A 21,636-nucleotide genomic window follows, 5' to 3' on the forward strand; every position below is an offset into this window, starting at 1 on the left:
TGAAAAGATGCTCGGAATCATGATCTTTGTGCACATGTATTTTCTCTCGCTTGCTCGCTATCTGAGACGCTGTGAGCAATGAAAGCCGCTCCCACTGCCATCAGCTGTAGCACAGTAACAGCCTCGTCCTCAGGCTGCGGCCCAGAGAGGAGCAGAAGCCCTGCCTTGGACAAAGCATCTTTGGATCCAGTCAACAGGCTGGGTACCCTGGAGTCCTGCTGCTTATCTCAGTGGGTGTAATAGGATAGGTTGTACCAGGGAGGGCTGCCTGAGTGAATGCTCCTCAAGCAGCTGTGCAAGGACCACAGTGCAGTCCCACAGTGCACCCTGCTGGTCATGGGGCATTCACCTGGCCATGGCCCAAATCCCTATGCATCCTGCTGATTTTTGCAGCTCACAGGATCCCTGTGTATTCACACATCAGTGATCTGATCCACAGATAGTGTCATCCCGTTGCATTGCCCATGATTACCGTAGTGGTTTTCACTCTCAGAGGGAGTCCTGGTTGATGGAAGATGCAAGCATTTACCACAACTCCAAGTGAATCTGTGGGCACCCTAGAGAAGGTACTGCAAAAATCACATCCCTCCCTTGGTATGCAATGTTGAATGTACCTACATTTGGAGTGTTAATAACACATGTGCATTGAAGCAATGGATTCCAAATACACTCCCATAAATTCAGCTTTATTTTATTCTGCGATGTTGCAGCTCATTTCATTGTCTTACTGATTTACTAAGTAAAGGAAAAACCGTGAGTTTATCTTTGATGAAGTCCAATTTATCAGTCTTTTTTATTTTATGGGTTGTGCTGATGGTGATTTGTCTCAACATTCTGGTTCAAATCCTAGATCCTAACGATTTTCTCCTCCATGTTTTCTCAAAGTTTACAACTTTATGTTGCACAGTTATGTCTAGGATCCATTTTAAAATTTTTCAGAAGGTAAGAATTTTAGTTGAGTTTCATTTCTCTCTATGGATATCTATAGATATCCATCTATAGATATATCTATAGGCCAAATTTTCTATGGCCATTTGTCCAAAAGGCCTTCTTTCCTCCTTTGAAAAGCTTCTGAAAGTTTATCAAAAATACTCTTCCACACTTTTGTCAGTCTGTTTTTCTGGTCTCTATTGGATTACATTGACAAATGTGTCTACCTTTCCATCCATATCAATCTGTCTTGTTATGATAGCAGTGGATTAACATTTTATACAATTTGAGAAGAATAACATATTTTAGAAGTTTATTTATTTTGAAAGAGTGAGAGTGGGAGAGGGGCAGAAAGAGAGGGAGAGAGAGAGAAAGAATTCCAAGCAGGCTCCCCACTGTCAGCACAAATGCTGATGTGAAGCTTGAACTCACGAACTGTGAGATCATGACCTAAGCCAAAGACAAGACCAGTTCGCTTAACTGACTGAGCCACCCAGGCACCCCAGGAAGAATGACATCTGCTCTATGAGCCTTCCATACCACCAACAGGTCATGTCTCTCCATTCTTTTAGTTTGAATTTGATTTATCAGCATTGTCCACTTTTCAGCCTCCATGGCCTGTACATGTGTTGTTAAATATGCATCTAAATATTTCATTATTGAGTGGTTTTATGTGGTAATATAACCCAGATTTACATGTCCATTACTGTATATACACATCTAAATGATCTGTATATATTGATCTTGTATTGTATGACCTTCCTGAAATTGTTTATTACTCTTTGACTTTATATATTTACATACATATTTGTATCTTCTTTTGTAGTTTTCCTTTAGATCATCCTCTCACCTGAAAAGAGGGATGTTTATGTCTTCTTTGTTGTCTGTATGCTTTTCATTTTTTTCTTGCTTTATGGTTCTGTCAGACACATTGAGTCCTATGTTGAACAGAAGCATTTTGAGATTGAACATGATCGCTTTAGTCCCCGCCCTGGGGTGGGGGGGATCTTTCTGCGCTTCCCCTCCATGTATATTAGCTGAAGGCCTTTTATAGTTCCTTTATCAAGCTGAGGATGTGCTCCTCTATTTTTTGTTCTCTGATAATTTTTGTCATTTTCACTAACTGTCACTCATTCATTGTCTTTTATTATGATTCGATTTTGAATGGGGTGAAATGGCTTTTCTGTATTGATTGATAAAATAATGGATTTTTTTTGTCTTTAGTCTTTTAATACAAGACATTACATGGATTGATTTTTGACCTCCAGGTATTTGCGATCTTTCCCATTTTGTTCTTGTGGTTGACTTCAAGTTTCATAGCATTGTGGTATGAAAATACTCATGGTATGATCTCAACCTTCTTATACTTGTTGAGAGCTGATTTGTGACCTAGTTTGTGATCTATTCTGAGAATGTTCCCTGTACACTTGAGAAGAATGTGCATTTTTCTGCTTTAGGGTGAAATGTTCTGAATATATCTGTTAAGTTCATATGGACTAGTGTGTCATTCAAATCCATTTTTCCTTATTGATTTTCTGCCTAGATGATCTGTCCATTGCTGTAAGTGGTTGTGAAAGTCCCCTACTACAGGTGTATTACTATCAATGAATTTCATCATGCTTGTTATTAACTCATTTATATATTTGGGGGCACGCAAACACACAAATATGGACACTTGTTTGATTTTCTTCATGCATAGACCCCTTAATTATGATATAATGTCAATCTTCATCTCTTTACATTCTTTGTTTTGAAATCTAGTACATCTGATATAAGCATGGCTGTTCTGGCTCTCTTTTGACATCCGTTAGCATGATAGGCAGTTCTTCATTCTCTCACTTTCTTTTCCTTTAATTTTTTGATGCTTATTTATTTTTGAGAAAGAGAGAGAGAGAGGAGGGACAGAGAGAGAGGGAAACAGAGAATCCAAAGCGGCCTCCTCACTGTCAGCACAAAGTTGATTCAAACCCATGAACCATGAGATCATGACCTGAACCAAAAGTGGGACACTCAACCCTTGAGCCAGCCAGGCACCCATCCATCCCCTCATTTTCAATTCGCAGGTGTTGCCAGCTCTAAAATGAGTCTCTTGTAGGCAGCATATATATGGATACTGTTTTTTTTTATTAATTCTGATACCTTACATCTTTTGATTGGAGCATTTAGTGCATTTACAGAGCGATTATTGAAAGATATGACCTTAAAAAAAAGGGGGGGGGGGGGCGTGCCTGGGTGGCTCAGTCGGTTAGTGAAGTGCTTAGAAAAAAACCTACCACTCTAGTAACAATTAAAAATGTTAATTTCTAGGGGCGTCTGGGTGGCTCAGTCGGTTAAGTCTCCGACTTCGGCTCAGGTCATGATCTTGAGGTCCGTGAGTTCTAGCCCCGTATCAGGCCTTGTGCTGACAGCTCAGAGCCTGGAGCCTGCTTCATATGCTGTGTATCCCTCTCTCTGACCCTCCCCTGTTCATGCTCTGTCTCTCCCTGTCTCAAAAATAAACGTTAAAAAAAAAAAAGAAAGATATGAATTTAGTGCCATTGTGTTGCCTGTAGAGTTGGTGTTTCTGGTGATATTCTCTGGTCCTTTCTACCCTTTGTTGCTTTGGCCTTCTTCTCTTCCTCCTCCCCCTCCTCCTCCCCCTACCTCCTCCTCCTCCTGCTCCTCTTCTTCTTCTTCTTCTTCTCCTTCTTCTCCTCCTCCTCCTCCTGCCTCTCCTCCTTCTTCTCCTTAATCTCCTCCTCCTCCTCCTCCCCCTCCTTCTCCTTCCTCTTCTCCTTCTCCTTCTTCTTCTTCTTCTTCCTCCACTCAGTGTCTCCCCCTAAAAATTTCTTGCAGGGTTCGTTTAGCGGTCACAAAATTCTTTAGCTTTTGTTTCCCTGGTTAACTTTTTTCTCTCCTTACATTCTGAATGACAGCCTTGCTGGAGGAAGGATTCTTGGCTACATATTTTTCTCATTCAGCCCATTGAGTATATCCTGACACTCCTTTCTGGCCTTCCAAATTTCTGTGGGCTGATCTGCTGTGACCTTGATCTGTCTTCCCTTATAGGTTAAGGACCTTTTCCCCCATGCTGCTTTCATGGCTCTTTCTTTTTCTGTGTATTTTGTGAATTTAGCTATGATATGCCTTGGTCATTATTTGTGGAATCTAATTTGTGCTCTCTGTCCTTGTGGATTTTGATGTCCGTGACCTCCCCTAGATTAGGGAATTTTTCAGCAATAATTTGCTCACATGAATGTTCTACCACTTTTCTCTCTCTTCATTTTCTGGGACGCCCGTGATATGAACGTATTCCTCTTAGTAAGTCACTGAGTTCTCTAAATTCTGTAGTGTGATCTTTTGCCTTTGTTTTTCTCTTTTTTTCGGCATTATTATTTTCCAGAATTTTATCTTCCGTAACACTGATTGTGCTCTGTTTCATCCATCCTCACTGTCATGGCATCCATTCAAGATTGCATCTCAGGGGCGCCTGGGTGGCTCAGTCGGTTAAGCGGCCGACTTCGGCTCAGGTCACGATCTCGCGGTCCGTGAGTTCGAGCCCCGCGTCGGGCTCTGTGCTGACAGCTCAGAGCCTGGAGCCTGCTTCCAATTCTGTGTCTCCCTCTCTCTCTGCCCCTCCCCCGTTCATGCTCTGTCTCTCTCTGTCTCAAAAATAAATAAAACGTTAAAAAAAAAAAAAAAAGATTGCATCTCAGTTATAGCATTTACAACTTGGGCCTGACTAGATTTTAGTTCTTTCATCTCTGCATAAAGGATTCTCAGGTATCTTCTATGTTTTTTTCAACCTCAGCTAGAATTCTTATAATCATGGTTTTAAATTCTAATTTAGACATCTTACTTATCTGTGTTGATTAAATCCTTGCCCATCATTTGTCCTTGTACTTTCTTTAGGGGTGAATTTCTCCATCTTGTCACTTTGGAGGAAAAAATAATAATGAATTAAAATTAAAAATAAAATTAAAATTTTTTTTCAAAAAAAGCAAATAAAGGAAGCTAGATGCTAGATGTGTTTTGGTCTGCTTGATAAGACATCGTTGATGGAAAAGAGAAAAAAGAGAAAAGAAAAACAGTTTACAAATTTACAATATTTTTTAAAATTAAAATTATACAAAATGAAGAAAATAAAATAGAGTAAAAAGTTTTGCTCTTTTTTTATCCAAGAAAGAAAAGAAATAAAACAACAAAAACTGGAGCAAACAAAAGAACAAGCGAACCAGCAAACAAAATGTAACTGAATGAAGCTAGATCCAGTTTCTCCTAGAACTGAAACTTTGTAGCACAATATGGTCCCCAGATTCAGCCCATGGAAGGGGTTTGTGTTGTTCTGGGGGGGATGTGCTCAGAGGTTGCAGATGGATAGGGTTCTGTGTAATGGCTCCATTCTCCTTTTGGTGGTGCTGCTTCGCTCACTGGGGTGGGTAAGTGTGGGTTTGCTACAGGCTAAAATGGCTGCATGCTGCTCTCTAGTCTCCTGAGCAGAAAAATTTCACACCCTCTTAGATGTGCAACCTGTCACTCCTCCTTTGTCTCGGGCTTCTGTCCATCCCCACCTTTACACTGTCTGTGTTTATTTATTGATTTGGAGAGAGAGAGAGAGAGAGCGAGCAGGGGAGGGGCAGAAGGAGAGATGGAGACACAGAATTGGAAGCAGGCGCCAGGCTCTCAGCTGTCAGCACAGAGCCCGATATGGGGTCGAACCCATGAACCATGAGATCATCACCTGAGCCAACAGGGGAATGCTTAACCAACTGATCCACCCAGCTCCCCAGAGCTTAGGTCTTCAAAGCATTTAGAGCACTCAGCACTTCAAGAAGACACATGTGTTAGTACAAATTGGTCGTGGAATAAGGTAGATTGATACTAGGTAATCTGTCAATTTCAGGAAAACTTCCATGAAACAAGGTATACTGTAAAGCACCCCTCAGTTCCCAACCCCATGCCACATCCCTCCTGGGGATTAGTGTGGCTGCAAGAAACCAAGGCCTAGCCAGAATAAACTAATAATAATAATAATAATAATAATGGTAATGATAATAATAATATAACAATGTGGATTTCTTTTTCATCTTCTATGACCTTAATATCGTGGCTTTATGACTAGTGAGCATATTCTGCCTGGTGTCCACAATCCGGAAATTGTACTTGTTGGGGTGCAACTTTTTGGCCAACCAAAAAGACTGGAGAACTTTCTCCCTCCGTCTATGCCTCTGTCTCTCTCTTGGTCCAGATGGGCCTGCTGTTGGGGGAGTTAGTCATGAGAGTTTCCAGACCCTAGGAAACATCTGTCACCTCAACCTTCAAGTTTGTTTGTGCTGGAAAGTCTATTCCAGGAGCACCAGCCCAGTGTCCCAGTTTAGTGGGCCTGTGGCACCATTGTGTCATAATTACCTGTGAGACTGGGAACGCCATTTTCACTACAGCCTCCTTACCACCTGTGCAACAAAGGTTTTTGCTTTCTTAGACTAATTTAGTAGTAAACTTTTGGATTGTTGGGCAACCCAATCAGGTGTAGGCCAGCAGCATGGGTGGTGAAAGAATTCACCCAAGCAAAGCAAAGGAGATAGAAGTTTAGAGAATACACTGTAAGGGAGCAGCAGGCAGGACAGCAAAGCAGAGATGGTCTCCCAGGAGGTAGTGGTGGGGGGCTGTACTCAAGAGGGGAAGGTAAGGAGGTGTGAAACTAGTGGGGTTTTTTTTTCCTTTTTTGGTACCTGTGTCTGGGTAAGAGTCAGCTAGGGCTTATAGATATTTTGAGGTGAGTTGTCTAACGGGCCTGTTTGCATCCAGCCCACTCGTCACTGTGGGACCTTCTACCATACTCAGGTGACCATTGCTCAAGCCTGTTGCCTAAAACTGGCCTCTATATTCCCGCTTGATAGATCAACAATGAAATCCTTGGCATTTGGGCAGAGGTCTCATCTTCAGTAGTGGCTCGTGTTGAACAGTGGGGGTGTGCTGTCCATACATAAACTTGTCTGTCCGTCTGGGGTTCTGTGCAGTTATAGACCAGAGCATGGTATTATACTAACATGCTGACAGGTGATTTGAGTGAAATGCCTTGGTGGTCTGGTCCATGGGATTTAGGAGGAGGGGATCCTCTGGTGTCCTGGGCTGGAATCCTTGTTGAACCATCATTCATATATGGAATTGTTGCATTCTGGAGGACACAAAGTTCAAAAGTGGATTAAATTGGCGGGGGGAGGGGGCAACAATTAGGCATATGAGTATTGAAGCCACAGGTCCTAAGAGAGAATGAAGGCAGAGTAGCCATAACCAGGTTTCTTTCCAGGAAAACCATCCTTATGTTGCCAGGTCCCAGGGGGAGGAAGGTCGTTCAATCAAACCGTAGACTTTTTTTTATGTTCCCTGATTGACCCTTTAGCAGGACACAGATACCCTCTGGGCTTCAGCTACGAGATCTAAACTCAGTCATTTCTGCAAACCGAATGTGACTAAAACCTCCAGCTGGGTTTGTACAATCATAAAGGGTCTACCTATTGTAGACCCTGGGGCATGTGTACTGGGCTCTGTTCCCTCATCTGTGTGCACTCTTAGGATGCCTGTGCTGTCTCAGGCAATAACACTGTGTCACTCCTTCCTCCTCAAAGATAGGTGTTCCCACAGTGGAGTGTCCCATACACAAGCCTCCACAGAAGCTTCCACAATAAAAGAGATGCAGGGGTTTTTGTCTCACTTCCTCCTTATCTGAATCACTGTGAGTAACGATAGCTTCTCCCACTGCCATGATATATAGCACAGTAATAGCCTCGTCCTCAGGCTACAGCCCACAGATGAGCAGAAGCCCTGCATTGGCTGAGGCATCTTTGGATCCGGAGAAGTGGCTGGGGACCCCAAGTCCCAACTGTGTACTGGAGTCTGAGTAGTAGTACAGGAGATACCGGGGAGGGCTCCCTGGATTCTGTTGGTACCAATATATGTTATAGCTTCCAACATTGATGTCCCTGCTCAGGGTGCAGGTGAGTCTGGCTGTGGCTCCCAGAGATGCAGAGAGGGAGGCTGGCTGAGTCACAACAGGCTGGGACAGGGAACCTGCAAACACAGACACAGCAGAGGGAAGACAAGGGACAGGGTACATGAGATTAGGGAGCTGAGCCACAGGGATTTGACTCTGGCTGCGGGCCCACCCTGGTGCCCTGCATCCTGTCCCTACCTGCGCAGTGACAGAGGAGCACGAGGAGGACGGAGATCCAGGCCATGGTGACACACCCCCTTCTTAGGCCCAGAGCTAGGGCTTGTCTGCCCCGGGTCTCTCTTATCCCCTGTGCACAGGCCTCAGAGAGGAGGGGCTGCACATGCAAATGGGACACACCCCTGCCTCTTCTCCATGTGCACAGGGTCTGTGGCCCTTGGACATGGAGACTTCCTGATGCACTGCATTCCCCCTGGGTGGGCCTGGAGGCAGCAGCTGCTGGGACCACACACAGGCCCAGGTCCAGGGACTCCTCCAGGTCCTGACCGGACACACCTGCCCTGGCCCCACTGGACGCAAGGGGCCCAGTCCTTGCTTTCTGTCAGTGGAGGACTGCCCAGCTGGATGCCCCTGTCCTGCAGAAACCCCCAGACACAGTGTCACAGTGCCCCCTGCTGGTCTCTGGGTGAACCTCTCCTTTCCCACCTCTGGCTTCCCTGATGCCTGTGTTTCCCATAACCTGAGAATGACCCTCCTGGGAAAGGGAAAGGTCCTGCTGTGCTGGCACTGATCAGGTTTCCCCTGTAAAGTGGGGGGGGGGGGGGGGGGGGGGGGGGGGGGAGGCGCTTCTAACGGGAGGGACACATGCAGTCCTGACCAAATGGAGCCTGTGAATATTGATATTGGCTCAGGTCATGATCTCACAGTCCTGGAATCCAGACCTAAATCGGACTCTGCACTGAGCATGGAGCTACTTGGGATTCTGTCTCTCTCTCTCTCTCTCTCTCTCTCTCTGCAACCCCCTCTCAGAAATAAATAAATTGGGGCTCTTGGCTGGCTCAGTGGGTTAAGTGTCCGACTTTGGCTCAGATTATGACCTCACAGTTCCTGAGTTGGAGCCCTACCTAGGGCTCAGTGCTGACAACTCAAAGCCTAGAGCCTGCTTTGGATTCTGTGCCTCCCGCTCTCTGCCTCTTCCTCACTCTGTCTCTCAAAAATGAATAAACGCTTAAAAAATTTGTAATAAAAAATGAAAATAAACGAACAAACTTTAAAAATCTAAATGTAGAAGAGAAGGTTGTACTTTGTACTAGGATTTTGGAAAAGGAATACGGAATGGAATTTGATATGTGGTTAGTACTGGTTAAAATTCAGAACATTCAAGTGAATAAGTGAATTTTAATGTCAAAATACATGGATGTAAAATTAAAACTGTTTTCACTTGTTTAAAAGGACTAAACGGTCTTGAACTCTTGGTCTGCTATTACCAAAAAATGATAAACAAACAATTTTATTCACTTTTGACATTATCTGCCTAGAAAACAAGCACTGTGTTTTGCCAAAATATTTCCTATGCTTATCAGGACTTTGGTTCATTGAACAAAAGTTGTGTTTGTTTGTTTTTGTCTATTTTACAATTTGTATTAAATGATGCATTTGAAATAATGTCATTTAACAGAAAAACTGCCAGAATATAAAGAACTCTCAGATTCCCTTGACCAGATTGCCCAATTAATGTGTTTCCACATTTGCTCTCCCCCCCACCATCACATTACACACACTTGCACTCGTACATTCATTATCCTTTAGCAATATCATAATTTAAACTCAGGAACTGCTTTATAATTTGATCCAATCTTTAACCATCATTTTTGTTTGTTTCCATAGAAGTGCCTCCTAATACCTGATTTCTTGAAGCACAGGCCTTACTTGGAGAACTCACTCACATCACCCCCTCCTGAAATGAGTTTAACTAAACTGGCCTGTTGTCGGGGAAGGTTCAAGAAACTGAGTGAAGGGAACAGCTTTGAATCCAAATGACAGCCCTGCCTTAGTTTAAAGCTAGGTTCTCTTTTCTGCTTATTATGGATCTTTGATAAGAAATACAATTGCTGAGAAGTCTGTTTTGCTTGCTGTTTGCTATGAGCATTGTGAGACCTTTCCTGATTGTAACCCGCTGTAGAATGGGCTGTAAAACTTCCTAAATGTAGTCTGATATGTAATGGAATGAGTGATTGTATACAAACTAACCGGCATTTCTCGCTTCTGTAAACGTACCTGCTTAGCACATTCCTCACCTACCCCCTTCCCCCTTTCTTCCTCCCGCCACAAGTAAAAAACCTCCCCTGTGCTATTTGTCTCTGTCTATAAAAACGCTATACCAACCCTATTCGTGGCCTCTTGTGTCACCGGCGACGAGTGCGCAGAGGACCAGGTTCGAACCTGCAATAAACGACCCTTGCCGCTTGGCTTTGACTTACGACTCTGGTGGTCTTTTGTGGGAGGTTTTGGAACTTCAGGCATTACATGAGCAATCTACCAGTCCAACCTTTAACATGTGCAATCTCAGGGAAGTTTCAGAGGAGGGAGGAAACTGGCCAGGAATAGGCTGCCCCAACATGAATTTTGCCCCAAGATGGGTCATTTTGGCATGAGCATTATTTCAAGTTAAAAGCAAATAAAACTCAGCATATTTAGGAAAAGTTCTATACCTTCCCCCAAACTGCCCACTTATATCAGGAAGAGAGCTATCAACTGGTGTCCCTTTTTACCTAAGACATGTGTCTCAATAGTACGGGGGTTTGCCTAAGTGGCTCATTTAGTTCAGTGGCCTACTCTTGATTCCAGGTAAAGTCATGATCTCCCATTCATGAGTTTGAGCCCCACACTGGGCTTGGCACTGACAGTGTGGAGCCTGCTTGAGATTCTCTGTCTCCCCCTCTTTCTCTGACTTCTCCTTCTCTCTCTCTCTCTCTTAAAAAAAATAAACAAGCTTTTAAAAGTTAACATAAATAAATAGATAATAGATGATAGATAGATGATACATAGATAGATGAGATAGATATATGATAGATAGATAAATAGATAGATGAGATAGATGGATAGATAGATATATGATAGATGATAGATACACAAGATAGATAGATAAGATAGATAGAGATGAGATAGATGATAGATAGATAGATAGATGAGAAACATGATAGATAGATAGAGAGATAGGGAGATAGATAGTTAGATATAGATAGATAGATAGATAGATAGAGATAGAGGAGCAACCTTTGTTTTCCAGACATCTCTTCTGGGCTTCCTGTGAAAAATGGTCTTTCTCCTCTTTGAACCTGAGACCCCTACCTCCTTTATTCATGTGTCATGTTGCCTGTCTTTTGAATCTTCCATGTCTTTGTGGATTCCCTTTATGTAAGCTATTAAATTTCGTTTTCTCCAGCTAATTTGCCAAATATAAATTTGATTCATATTCCAGCTGGAAGGACCCTGAAGAACTCAGGAAATACTCTCCCCACCCCCCCAACAACAGGCCCACATGAAGTTTCATGAAGGGTCAGACAAGAGTAAGCAAATATGTGAATTCCTAGGACTCCTGATGTACAGTTCCCTATGTCAGGGGCTGATCCTATTTCCTGGAAACATGAGGTAGAAGTCCTCCTGCATCAGAGATAGGTTCTCACACTGTTCCAGCTGATGGGGCCCCCTCTCCACCAGTTCCCAAGCCCCCTACCAGGTTCCCCTCCTTCAAATCCCTATCCTCAGTCCCTGCTTCCTCCAAGTCATGAGGACCCTGACTTTCGTCCTCACTCAATCCCTTGTCCAGAACTCCTAGTTTGACTGGGACAGTCTCCACAGTCCCTGCTGGGTCACAGCTTCATGCTCCCCTCCTGTCCCTTCATCATCTATGCAGAACTAGGATGTCATTACCAAACGTCAGATTCTGGGGTTCCCTGTTCACCCCTCCAATGCTCCAGCTCCACTGCACCGACCTCACCCCTCCTCATGCTGCTGGGACATAGCTTTCCTTGAAGACATGTTTAACTTCTGTGTCCTCTCTCTTCCCCAGACACTGTCAGCTCCCTGAGCATGGGGACCCTTCCTGTCATGTCCAGATGTGTCCCACATCCTAGACTCAGGTGTAACATATATTAGGTGTTCAGTAAGTGGTGTGGATGCACAATATCTGGACAGTAGTCTACCCTCAGTCAGACACAGGTGGACTCTGTGTCTCCGGTCTTTCCTGACCTGTCACATACTCTGTCCTCAGGGCAGCCTGTGCCTGGCACCTTGGAATTTCTCTTTAATATGAGAAAATCCTACAATGTTTTCCTGCCAAGAATAAGTTTGGGGGGGCTGAATTTAAGAGAATGTGGGTGATTTTGTAGCCAAAGATTCCTGAGAATGGTCTCAAATTACAGTTTATCTTATTTATTTATTTTTGTGATTTTGGCTTTATTTAATTTTTTAAATTTTTTTCATTTAAATTTTAGGTAGTTAAGATACAATGCAATATTTGTTTCAGGAGTAGAATTCATTGATTCATCACTTACATACAACACCCAGTGCTCATCACAAGTGCCCTCCTTAATACCCATCACACATCTAGCCCATCTCCTACCTACTTCCCACTGTCAGCTCCTACTTTGTTCTCTATCACTGAGAGGTTTGTTTCCCTCTCTTCTCTTCAACCCCTTCCCCATATGTCCATCTGTTTTGTTTCTTAAATTCCACATACGAGTGAAATCATGCAGCATTCTTCTTTCCCTGATTAACTTACTTCACTCAGCATGAAACATTCTAGCTCCATCCATGTCATTGCAAATGACAAGATTTCATTTTTTTTTGATGGATGAGTAATATTCCTTTGCAGATACAGACCACGTCTTTATCCATTAATCAGTTGATGGACATTTGAGCTCTCTCCGTAGTTTGGCTATTGTTAATAAAGCTACTATAAACATTGGGGTGCATGCACCCCCTTGAATCTATACTTTTGTATCTTTTGGGTAAAGAACTAATAGTACAATTGCTGGATCATAGGGTATTTCTATTTTTAGTTTTTTGAGGAACATCTGTACTCTTCTCTAGAGTGACTACACCAGTTTGCATTCCCACCAACAATGCAAGAGGGTTCCCCTTTCTCTGCATCCCTGACAACACCTGTTGTTCCTTGTGTTGTTAATTGTAGCCATTCTGACAGGTGTGAGGTGGATTCTCATCGTGGTTTTCATTTTTATTTCCCTGAGGATGAGTGATGTTGAGTATCTGTTAGCCATTTGGATAACTTCTTTGTAAAAGTGTCTATTCGCGTCTTCTGCCCATTTCTTAAATGGGTTATTTGTTTTAGGGGTGTTGAGGTTGAAAAGTTCTTTATGGATTTTGGATATTAACCTATTATCAGATACGTTTTTGCATATACCCTTCTCCCATTCTGTAGGCTGCCTTTTCATTTTGTTCATTGTTTCCTTTGCTGTGCAGAAGCGTTTTAACTTGATGAAGTCCCAGTAATTCATGTTTGCATGTGCTTTCTTGCCTTCAGCAATGTGTCTCATAAGAAGTTTCCCCAGCCAAAGTCAAAGAGTTTACACCTGTGTTCTCCTCTAGGATTTTGATGATTTCCTGTCTTCCTGTCTAGTCTTCTGTACATTTTGGATTTATTGTTGTGTATGGTGCAAGAAAGAGGTCCAGTTTCATTCTTCTGCATGTTGCCATTCAGTTTTGCTGGACCCCTGACCTGAGGAGGAGGGGTCTGATGGGGACACAGTCAACAGCCTCTACCTGGTCCCCTCCTCACGCTCCCCTCTGGCTCCTTGATCATCTATGCAGCACTGAGACATCATCACAGCATGTCAGATTCGGGGGTTTCCTGTCAACCCCTCCAATGTTCCAGGTCCACCTCACTGCCTCACCCTTGTTCACTCTCCAGAAACATCTTATTTGTGTTGCTATTCATGCTTGTTTCTCCTCTTTCTCTCCCAGGACATTTTCAGGAACATGAGGACGTAGATTGTCCCTAGCACACTCACGCTGTACTTAAGCCCAAGGGTCATGCCTGGCACCTACTTGGTGTTCACCAGAGGGTGTGGAGGGACTGATCTCTGTACAGTCATCTATCCTGATCAGGGACACATGGAATCTGCCTGCTTCTGACCCAATGGGGACTCAATTCCCAGGACAGCCGGCCCCCAGGTGCACAGTAATCCTGCCCAATGGAAGAAACTCAGACAATGTTTTGCAGAGTAGGGTTGGGTTTACGGGCACAATTTGAGAGAACAAGGACACTTTTTCTAGAAAAAATTCCCTAGCCTTGTCTAAGACTCCACTTTTAGAAGAAACAAACAAAGAAGCAGCTGTGTTGGCCAAGGGGTGTGAGCTGCACAGAAAGTCCCATTGCTGAGGGGACAGCAGGTTTGGGTCTCACTTCCCCACAGGCCTAGAGCAGTGTGTGAGCTTTGAGACTGTGGTCCCACACTGAGCAGTAATAATCAGCCTCATCCTCAGCCTGGAGGCTAGAGATGCTCAGGGAGGCCACATTCCCTGACCTGGAGCCTGTGAATCTGGACGGGACCCCCGCAGGCCGAGCACTGCTACCATAGATGAGAACTTTGGGGACACTGCCTGGGAGCTGCTGGTACCAGGACACACCTCCAGCACCAACATTGCTGCTGCTTCCCGTGCAGGAGATGGTAACACTCTTATTCACAGGCTTGGACACTTCAGATGGCTGAGTCACCACCGACTGGGTCCAGGACCCTGCAAGTCAGAAGAGAGACATGGGGTGAGAGAGAAGGGTCAGTGGACAGAGCCCATACATGGTTCCACAGTCCTTTCCTCTCCAGCCCTGATCCCAGCCTCCAGCCACCTGTGCAGTGAGCCAGCAGTGTGAGCAAGAGAGGAGCCCAGGCCATGGTGGAGACCCCTGCTCAGCAGTGTGTCCTCAATGTCCCTCAGCTGGGCTCCCAGAGTCTCTCTTATTGCCTCCAGCAGCCCAAAGGGAGGGAGAGACATTTCATGCAAACCAGCCCCCTCCCCCTGGCTGGCCAGCCCCAGCCTGAACCCTGAAGCTGACCCTTGTCTGGAAATCTCACCCCAGGAGGGGATGGAGCGAAAGCTGTGGGGCCTGACCTGGGGCTCCCCAAGGGCCTGTGAGCACCCAGAGGCTAAGCCACAGTGAGAACCAGAGCCAGGTGGCTCCCAGCTGGGATCACAGCACACAAGGCTCAGAGACAGGCCACAGTGCCCCCTGCTGCCCAAGACCCAGACATCCCCATATATGTGGTCTTGACCACTGAATACTTAAAAACATCAATAGACTTTATGATTTATTGTCACAGAAGAATTTAGTGGAAATTACAGATTTCCCAAATACACCCCCCTCTACCACCTTGTCTTTCCCATCATGCAACTCTAGCATGAGTGTGGTCACTTGTTATAAACCATGAACCAACACTGACAAGTCATTGTCACCCAAAGTCTATACTTTACAACAGCAAAGCTCACTCTTGACTTTGTTCATTCAATAGGTTCAAGAGCTATACACTGATATATGTCCATTTTAGAATCACACAGAACACTTCCACTGCCACAAAAAACCTCTGTGCTCCAGCTGTCCATCCCTCCCCATGCTCAAACCCTTGCAACCACTATTCTTTTATTGTCTAAATGGATTTGTCTTTTTGGAGAATGTTACATCCTTGGAGTCACACAGCGTGCAGCCATTACACGTTAGCTGCTTTCATTTAGCAACGTGCAACAAAATGTCCTCCGTGTCTTTTTATGCCTTGGTGCCTCATATCTTTGTAGCTCTGATCAATATTCTATCGTTGGGATTTACTTACCTATCACCTCCTGAAAGGCATTTCGGTTGGCTGCTGACAGGTGTGGGCAGTTATGCATAAAGCCACTGTCAACATACTTGTGCAGGGGTTTTTTGTACACATTGTTTTTAACTCCTCTAGGTAAATGCAAAGACGCATGATCCCTGGATTTTAAAGCAAGACAATGTTCCAGGGTTTTGTTTGTTTGTTTTTTGGTTTTTTGGGGGTTTAAAAAAAAATTTTTTTTAATTTACATCCAAGTTAGTTAGGAACAATCATGATTTTGGGAGTAGAATCCAGTGATTCACCCCTACATACAACAGGCCGTGCTCATCCCAACAAATGTCTTCTTAATGCCTGTTGCCCATTTAGCCCATCCCCCCTCCCACAATCCCTCCAGCAACCCTCTGTTCTCTATATTTAAGAGCCTCTTATGTTTTGTCCCCTCCCTGTTTTTATGTTGTTTTCTTTTCTTCCCTTGTGTTCAACTGTTTTGTATCTTAAATTCCACATATGAGTGAAGTCATATTATATTGGTCCTCTCTGACTAATTTTGCTTAGCATACTACCCTCCAGTTCCATCCACGTTTATTGCAAATGGCAAGAATTCAGAGAATGTTCAGTTTTAAAAGAAATTGCCAAAATCTTTTCCAAAGTAGCTGTACCATCCTGAATTCCCCTCACTAATGAAATAGAGTTCCATTGCTCCATATCCTGGCCAGACGTTGGTGTCATCTGTGGTTTTGATTTTGGCCATTCTAATGGGTATGTAACAGTATGTCATTGCTGTGTTATTGTGCAGTTTCTTACTGACATGATGTTGACCAGCTTTTCTCAAGCTTATTTATATCACATGAATATCACCTTTGTTGAGATAATTTGCAGTTTTTAAATCGGCATTGTTTTTACTATTGAGAAGTCTTATCTTTTAAATTAAAAAAAACAAATAGTTCTCTCCTTAAATCACCTTCCATTTGCAGTAGAAAGGAATATGTATAAAGAATTCTATGTCCCAAATTTCCTCGTTATTTCAATCCTTTGTTAGATGCAAATATATGTCATATGTATTTTGTGACTTTCTTGAAATAAGAAGAGATGTATCCAAACGGAGTCTTTACTCCCCATCACGGATGGTGAACATCCTTCTCCTTGTACCTAAGGGCTCTCAAAACACCCTGAACAGAGCTTCAGGGTAGATGGAGGAGCCATTCTCCAGCCTACATTCTTGTAAGTATCAGACTCTCCTCGTCCCCATCACTTTCTGAGCAGCAGTCACTGAAATGGAGATGTCCACAGAGATGATGAGGGGCCCTCACAGGGTCACCAGCTGCTCAAGAGGACAAATGAATAAAGGTGAAGAGGGAGAACTTTTGTTGTAATACAGTGGCAACTTGATCCCCTTCCATGGTGAGTCTAGAACTGGGAAGGCCTTTTAGATTCTGAGAGGGATCAGAGGGAAAAATCATGGAACCTCGCATCAGTCCTCCATTGCATGCAGGCTTCCTTTGCAAAAGTTAGTGACCTTGACTAATCCCATTCAACAGGTTTCCTTCTAGTTCTGTCGATTTTTTTCTTCACTCTGCAGAAGATTTTTATTCTGATGTAGTCCCAATAGTGTATTTCTTCTTTTATTTCCCTTGCCTGAGGAGATATCCCCAGAATAATGTTGCTACAGCCAATGTCAGAGAGATAACTGCCTGTTCTCTCTAGAATTCTTATGTTTTCAGGTCTCACATTTAGGTCTTTAATCCAATTTGAGTTCATTTTTGTGTATGGCGGAAGAAAGTGGTCTGGTTTCGTTCTTTTACATGTAGCTGTCCAGTTTTCCCAGCACCATTTGTTGACAAGACTGTCTTTTTCCCATTCCGTATTCTTGCCTCCTTTGTCAAACATTGATTGGTCATATACTCTTGGGCTTATTTCTGGGCTTTCTATTCTGTTTCCTTTTTTTTTTTTTTTTTTTTTGTCTGTTTTTGTGCCATTACCATATGGTTTCGATTACTACAGTTTTCTAATATAAATGGAAATCTGGAATGGTGATACCTCCAGTTTTGGTTTTCTTTTTCAAGAATGTTTCACTATTTGGGAACTTTTGTGGTTCCACATAAATTTTAGGACTGTTCTAGTTCTGTGAAAAATGCTGTTGTCACTTTGATAGGAATTGCCTTAAATCTGTAGATTGATTTGGGTAGTATAAACATTTTAACAATATTTGTTCTTCCAATCCATGACAGGGATGTTTGTTCATTTCTTGTGTCATCTTCAATTTCTTTCATCAATCCTTCATAGTTTTCATAGTAAAAGTCTTTCACCCCTTCGGTTAAGTTTATTCTTGGGTATCTTATTATTCTTGGCTCAATTGTCAATGAGATTGATTTCTTAATTTCCCTCTCTGTGGCTTCATTATCAGTGTATAGAAATGCAACAGAGTTCTGTACATTGATTTTATAACCTGTGACTTTACTGAATTTATTTATTGGTTCTGGTAGTTTTTTGTTGGAATCTTTAGAATTATATATATATATAGTACCATGTCCTTTGCAGTATGATATAATTCCTTACCAATTTGGATACTTTTAATTTCTTTTTGCTTTCTGATTGCTGTGGCTAAGACTTCCAGTACTAGGTTGAATAAAAGTGGTGAGAGTAGGGGCGCCTGGGTGGCTCAGTCGGTTAAGCGGCCAACTTTAGCTCGGGTCATGATCTCACGGTCTGTGGGTTCGAGCCCCGCATCGGGCTCTGTGCTGGCGGCCCGGAGCCCGTTTCGGATTCTGTGTCTCCCTCTCTCTCTGACCCTCCCCTGTTCATGCTCTGTCTCTCTCTGTCTCAAAAATAAATAAACGTTAAAAAAAAAATAAAAAATAAAAATTAAAAAAGTGGCGAGAGTAGACATCCTTGTCTTGTTCCTGACCTTAGGGGAAAACTCTCAACTTTTCTCCACTATGATTACTGTGGGTTTTTTATATATGGCCTTTATTATGTTGTGGCATGTTCCCTCTAAACCTACATTGTTGAGGATTTTTATCGTGGATGGATATTGTACTTTACCAAATTGTTTTTTCTGCATCTATTGAAATCATCGATGGTTTTTATCTTTTCTCTTATTGATGTGAAGTATCATATTGATGGATTTTCAAATTTAAATCGCCCTTGCATCCCATAAATAAATCCCATTGGATCATGTTAAATGATTTTCTTAATGTATTGTTGGATGAATTTGCTAGTATTTTGTGGAGGTATTGGCATATGTCCATCAGAGATATTGGCCTGTAGTTCTCTTTTCCTGTGGTATCTTTATCTGGTTTTGATATCAAGGTAATGCTGGCCTGATAGAATTAATTTGGAAGTTTTCCTTCCTCTTCTATTTTGAAATAGTTTGAGAAGAATAAGTATTAACTCTTCTTTAAACATGTGATAGAATTTGCCTATGAAGACTTTTGGTTCTGGATGTTACTGGGAGTTTGTTGATTACTGATTCCATTTCATTGTTTTAATATATTACTTCTTTTTTAATATTTATTTATTTTTGAGAGAGAGAGAGAGACAGACTGCAAGTGGGGGAGGAACAGAGAGAGAGGGAGACAATTGATCTATAGATCAATTGGGAAGCACTCACATCTTGAAAATAGTGAGTGTTCCTATCCACAGACATGGAACATTTCTCAATGTATGTAGTTCTTCTTTGATTTGGCTCATCAGAATTTTCTGGTTTTTCTTACATAGATCTTGTATGTATTTTGCTCAATTTATACCTAAGCATTTCCATTTTTGGAGTGCTAATGTAAGTGAAATTGTGTTTTCATTTCAAATTCCACTCATTCAATGATAGTTTATAGGAAAGCACTTGAATCTTACATTATCATTGTCCTACAACTTTGCTGTAATCTCTTATTAGTTCTAAGATTTTCTTTCTTCTTTCTTTCTTTCTTTCTTTCTTGATGGTAATTCTATTCAATTTTCTTCACAGATATTTATGTCATCTAAGAATAGTACTGTTTTAGTTTTCCCTTCTCAATCTGTATATCTTTAAATGAATGCTTTCTAATGGATGTTGGTGCTTTGTAATAAGAAAAAAAGGAAAGTGGGGTGCTTGGATGGCTCAGACAGTTAAGCATCCAACTCTTGATTTTGGCTCAGGTCATGATCTCTCAGTTTTTGAGATCAAGCCCAGTGTTGGGCTCTCTGCGGACATCGTGAATCCTGCTTGTGATTCTCTCTCTCCTTCTCTCTCTGCCCCTCCCACGTGTACTCTCTCTCTCTCTCTCTCTCAAAATAAATAAACTTTAAAAAAAAAAAGGAAAAGGAAGAATTTGGTAATAATTGAAATATCTGAATGGCACAATATCAGTTTCTGTAAGTCATTATAAAGTATAGAAATAAATGACATATTTCTTACAAATAAGCCAAATCATGACAATTTGAACACTAATGCATTCAGTGTATATTTCATAGTGAGGAAACTGAGAAGTCTCAGTCATCAGCCTGGATCCCTGACTTCTGAAGGGAGGCCTGAGCTGACCCTAAAGAAGGGAGCCCCTGGCCCAGGGAAGAACTATCTCTGGGTTGTGCATTTCATCTCTGAAGCACCAGACTGATGCAAAGTGCTCACTGGGGGTAAGGTATCATTTCAGTGGGTCCATGACTTCATATTCCTCTCCCACAGTGTGTCAGTGCCATATTTCTGGAAGCTCACAAGCTCTCTCTGATCAGGGCCTCTAACATAGGACTCAGTGTGTCTTCCTATCTGCTCTCCCACACCCTCTGTTCTCATCAACAAGAGGTTTCAGTTGCCCAGTCTCAGCCTGGATCCTCTCTGGGGTCAGGGTAAATGCTTCCCTATATAACGTGGATTCTACATGTACCTATCAGCTGTGTTCATTGGATGCTGTTCCTGTTGATTTGGGTTTTATTGTTTTCATAGAATCAGAAAATGAGTTTACACTACATTCCCATGTCCAGCAGTCTCTAGCATCTGTAATTTATAACATATGTATTATGTAAAATGTATATGTGATACATACCATATCAAAATATATGATATCATACATATAAAAAGTATATATGAAATATATAACATTTATAATGTATATATGATATACAGATATTATTTAATTTATATAATATATATAAATTGCAACATGTAACATGTGTACATATATTATGTAACAGAATATTAATAAATACAATGCAGTATTTCATGTTATATATGCTATGTATTAAATTACAATATATCAATAAACCCTACAATAGTATAGCAGATGGCACATATGTAATATATATTTATATATAAAATCATTATATATAATGATTTTATGGTAAATATATATCACATTCATTTATAATAAATACAACTTCTATTCTGTCTTTATTTAATGAAATCCAGATGGTGTGGGTGGCAGCATCAGCACAATCTGACTCAGGAGACTGGAAGGAAAGCTGCAGGGCTACAAGACGATTAAAAGTCTCATGATAGTTCATTTCACTCTTTGATATGGTTAATATAGTTGTAGTCTAGTTTTGCTATTTTACTCAGTATGAAGACTGACATAAAAAGAACATTACTATAAATGGAGTTCTCACCTTTCTGAGAGGTTCTTCCTCCTCTCCTGCACTGAAAACTCTCATGACCTATTACACTACATGCATTGGGCACTAACCAAGATTTTTTGGTAAAAGCTCCATGGAATATGTTGTGGTTGGGTGTCTAAGATTTAGTTCCAAAGAACTGGCATTTATCCCAACATTATAGGATTAAACTGGGGGCAGTGAGCACATGGCCGGATGGCACTGAATGTGTACGTGGACTTGAGAGCTATTGATTGTACCTTCACAATATTAAGTCATCCAGTCAATCCATGGAGTGGCATCTGTTCTCTTCTTTAAATCTTCCTTAATTTTTTTCAGCAATGTTTTGTAGTTTTCAATTTACAAACTTTTTGCCTACTTGGTTAA

At 42.1% G+C, this 21,636-nt stretch overlaps 2 gene segments (V, D, J or C); both read right to left on the reverse strand.

The window, feature by feature from the left end:
- Positions 1-7,694: 7,694 nt before the first annotated feature.
- Positions 7,695-8,656, reverse strand: LOC122203918. The segment is given in 2 exon segments: positions 7,695-7,980; positions 8,102-8,656. Coding segments are annotated over 2 exon segments (318 nt in total).
- Positions 8,657-14,300: 5,644 nt separating this feature from the next.
- Positions 14,301-15,001, reverse strand: LOC122204043. The segment is given in 2 exon segments: positions 14,301-14,620; positions 14,730-15,001. Coding segments are annotated over 2 exon segments (366 nt in total).
- Between the last annotated feature and the right edge of the window lie 6,635 nt (positions 15,002-21,636).

Source organism: Panthera leo, chromosome D3 (assembly GCF_018350215.1).
Source record: "Panthera leo isolate Ple1 chromosome D3, P.leo_Ple1_pat1.1, whole genome shotgun sequence".
Classification (NCBI taxonomy): domain Eukaryota; kingdom Metazoa; phylum Chordata; class Mammalia; order Carnivora; family Felidae; genus Panthera; species Panthera leo.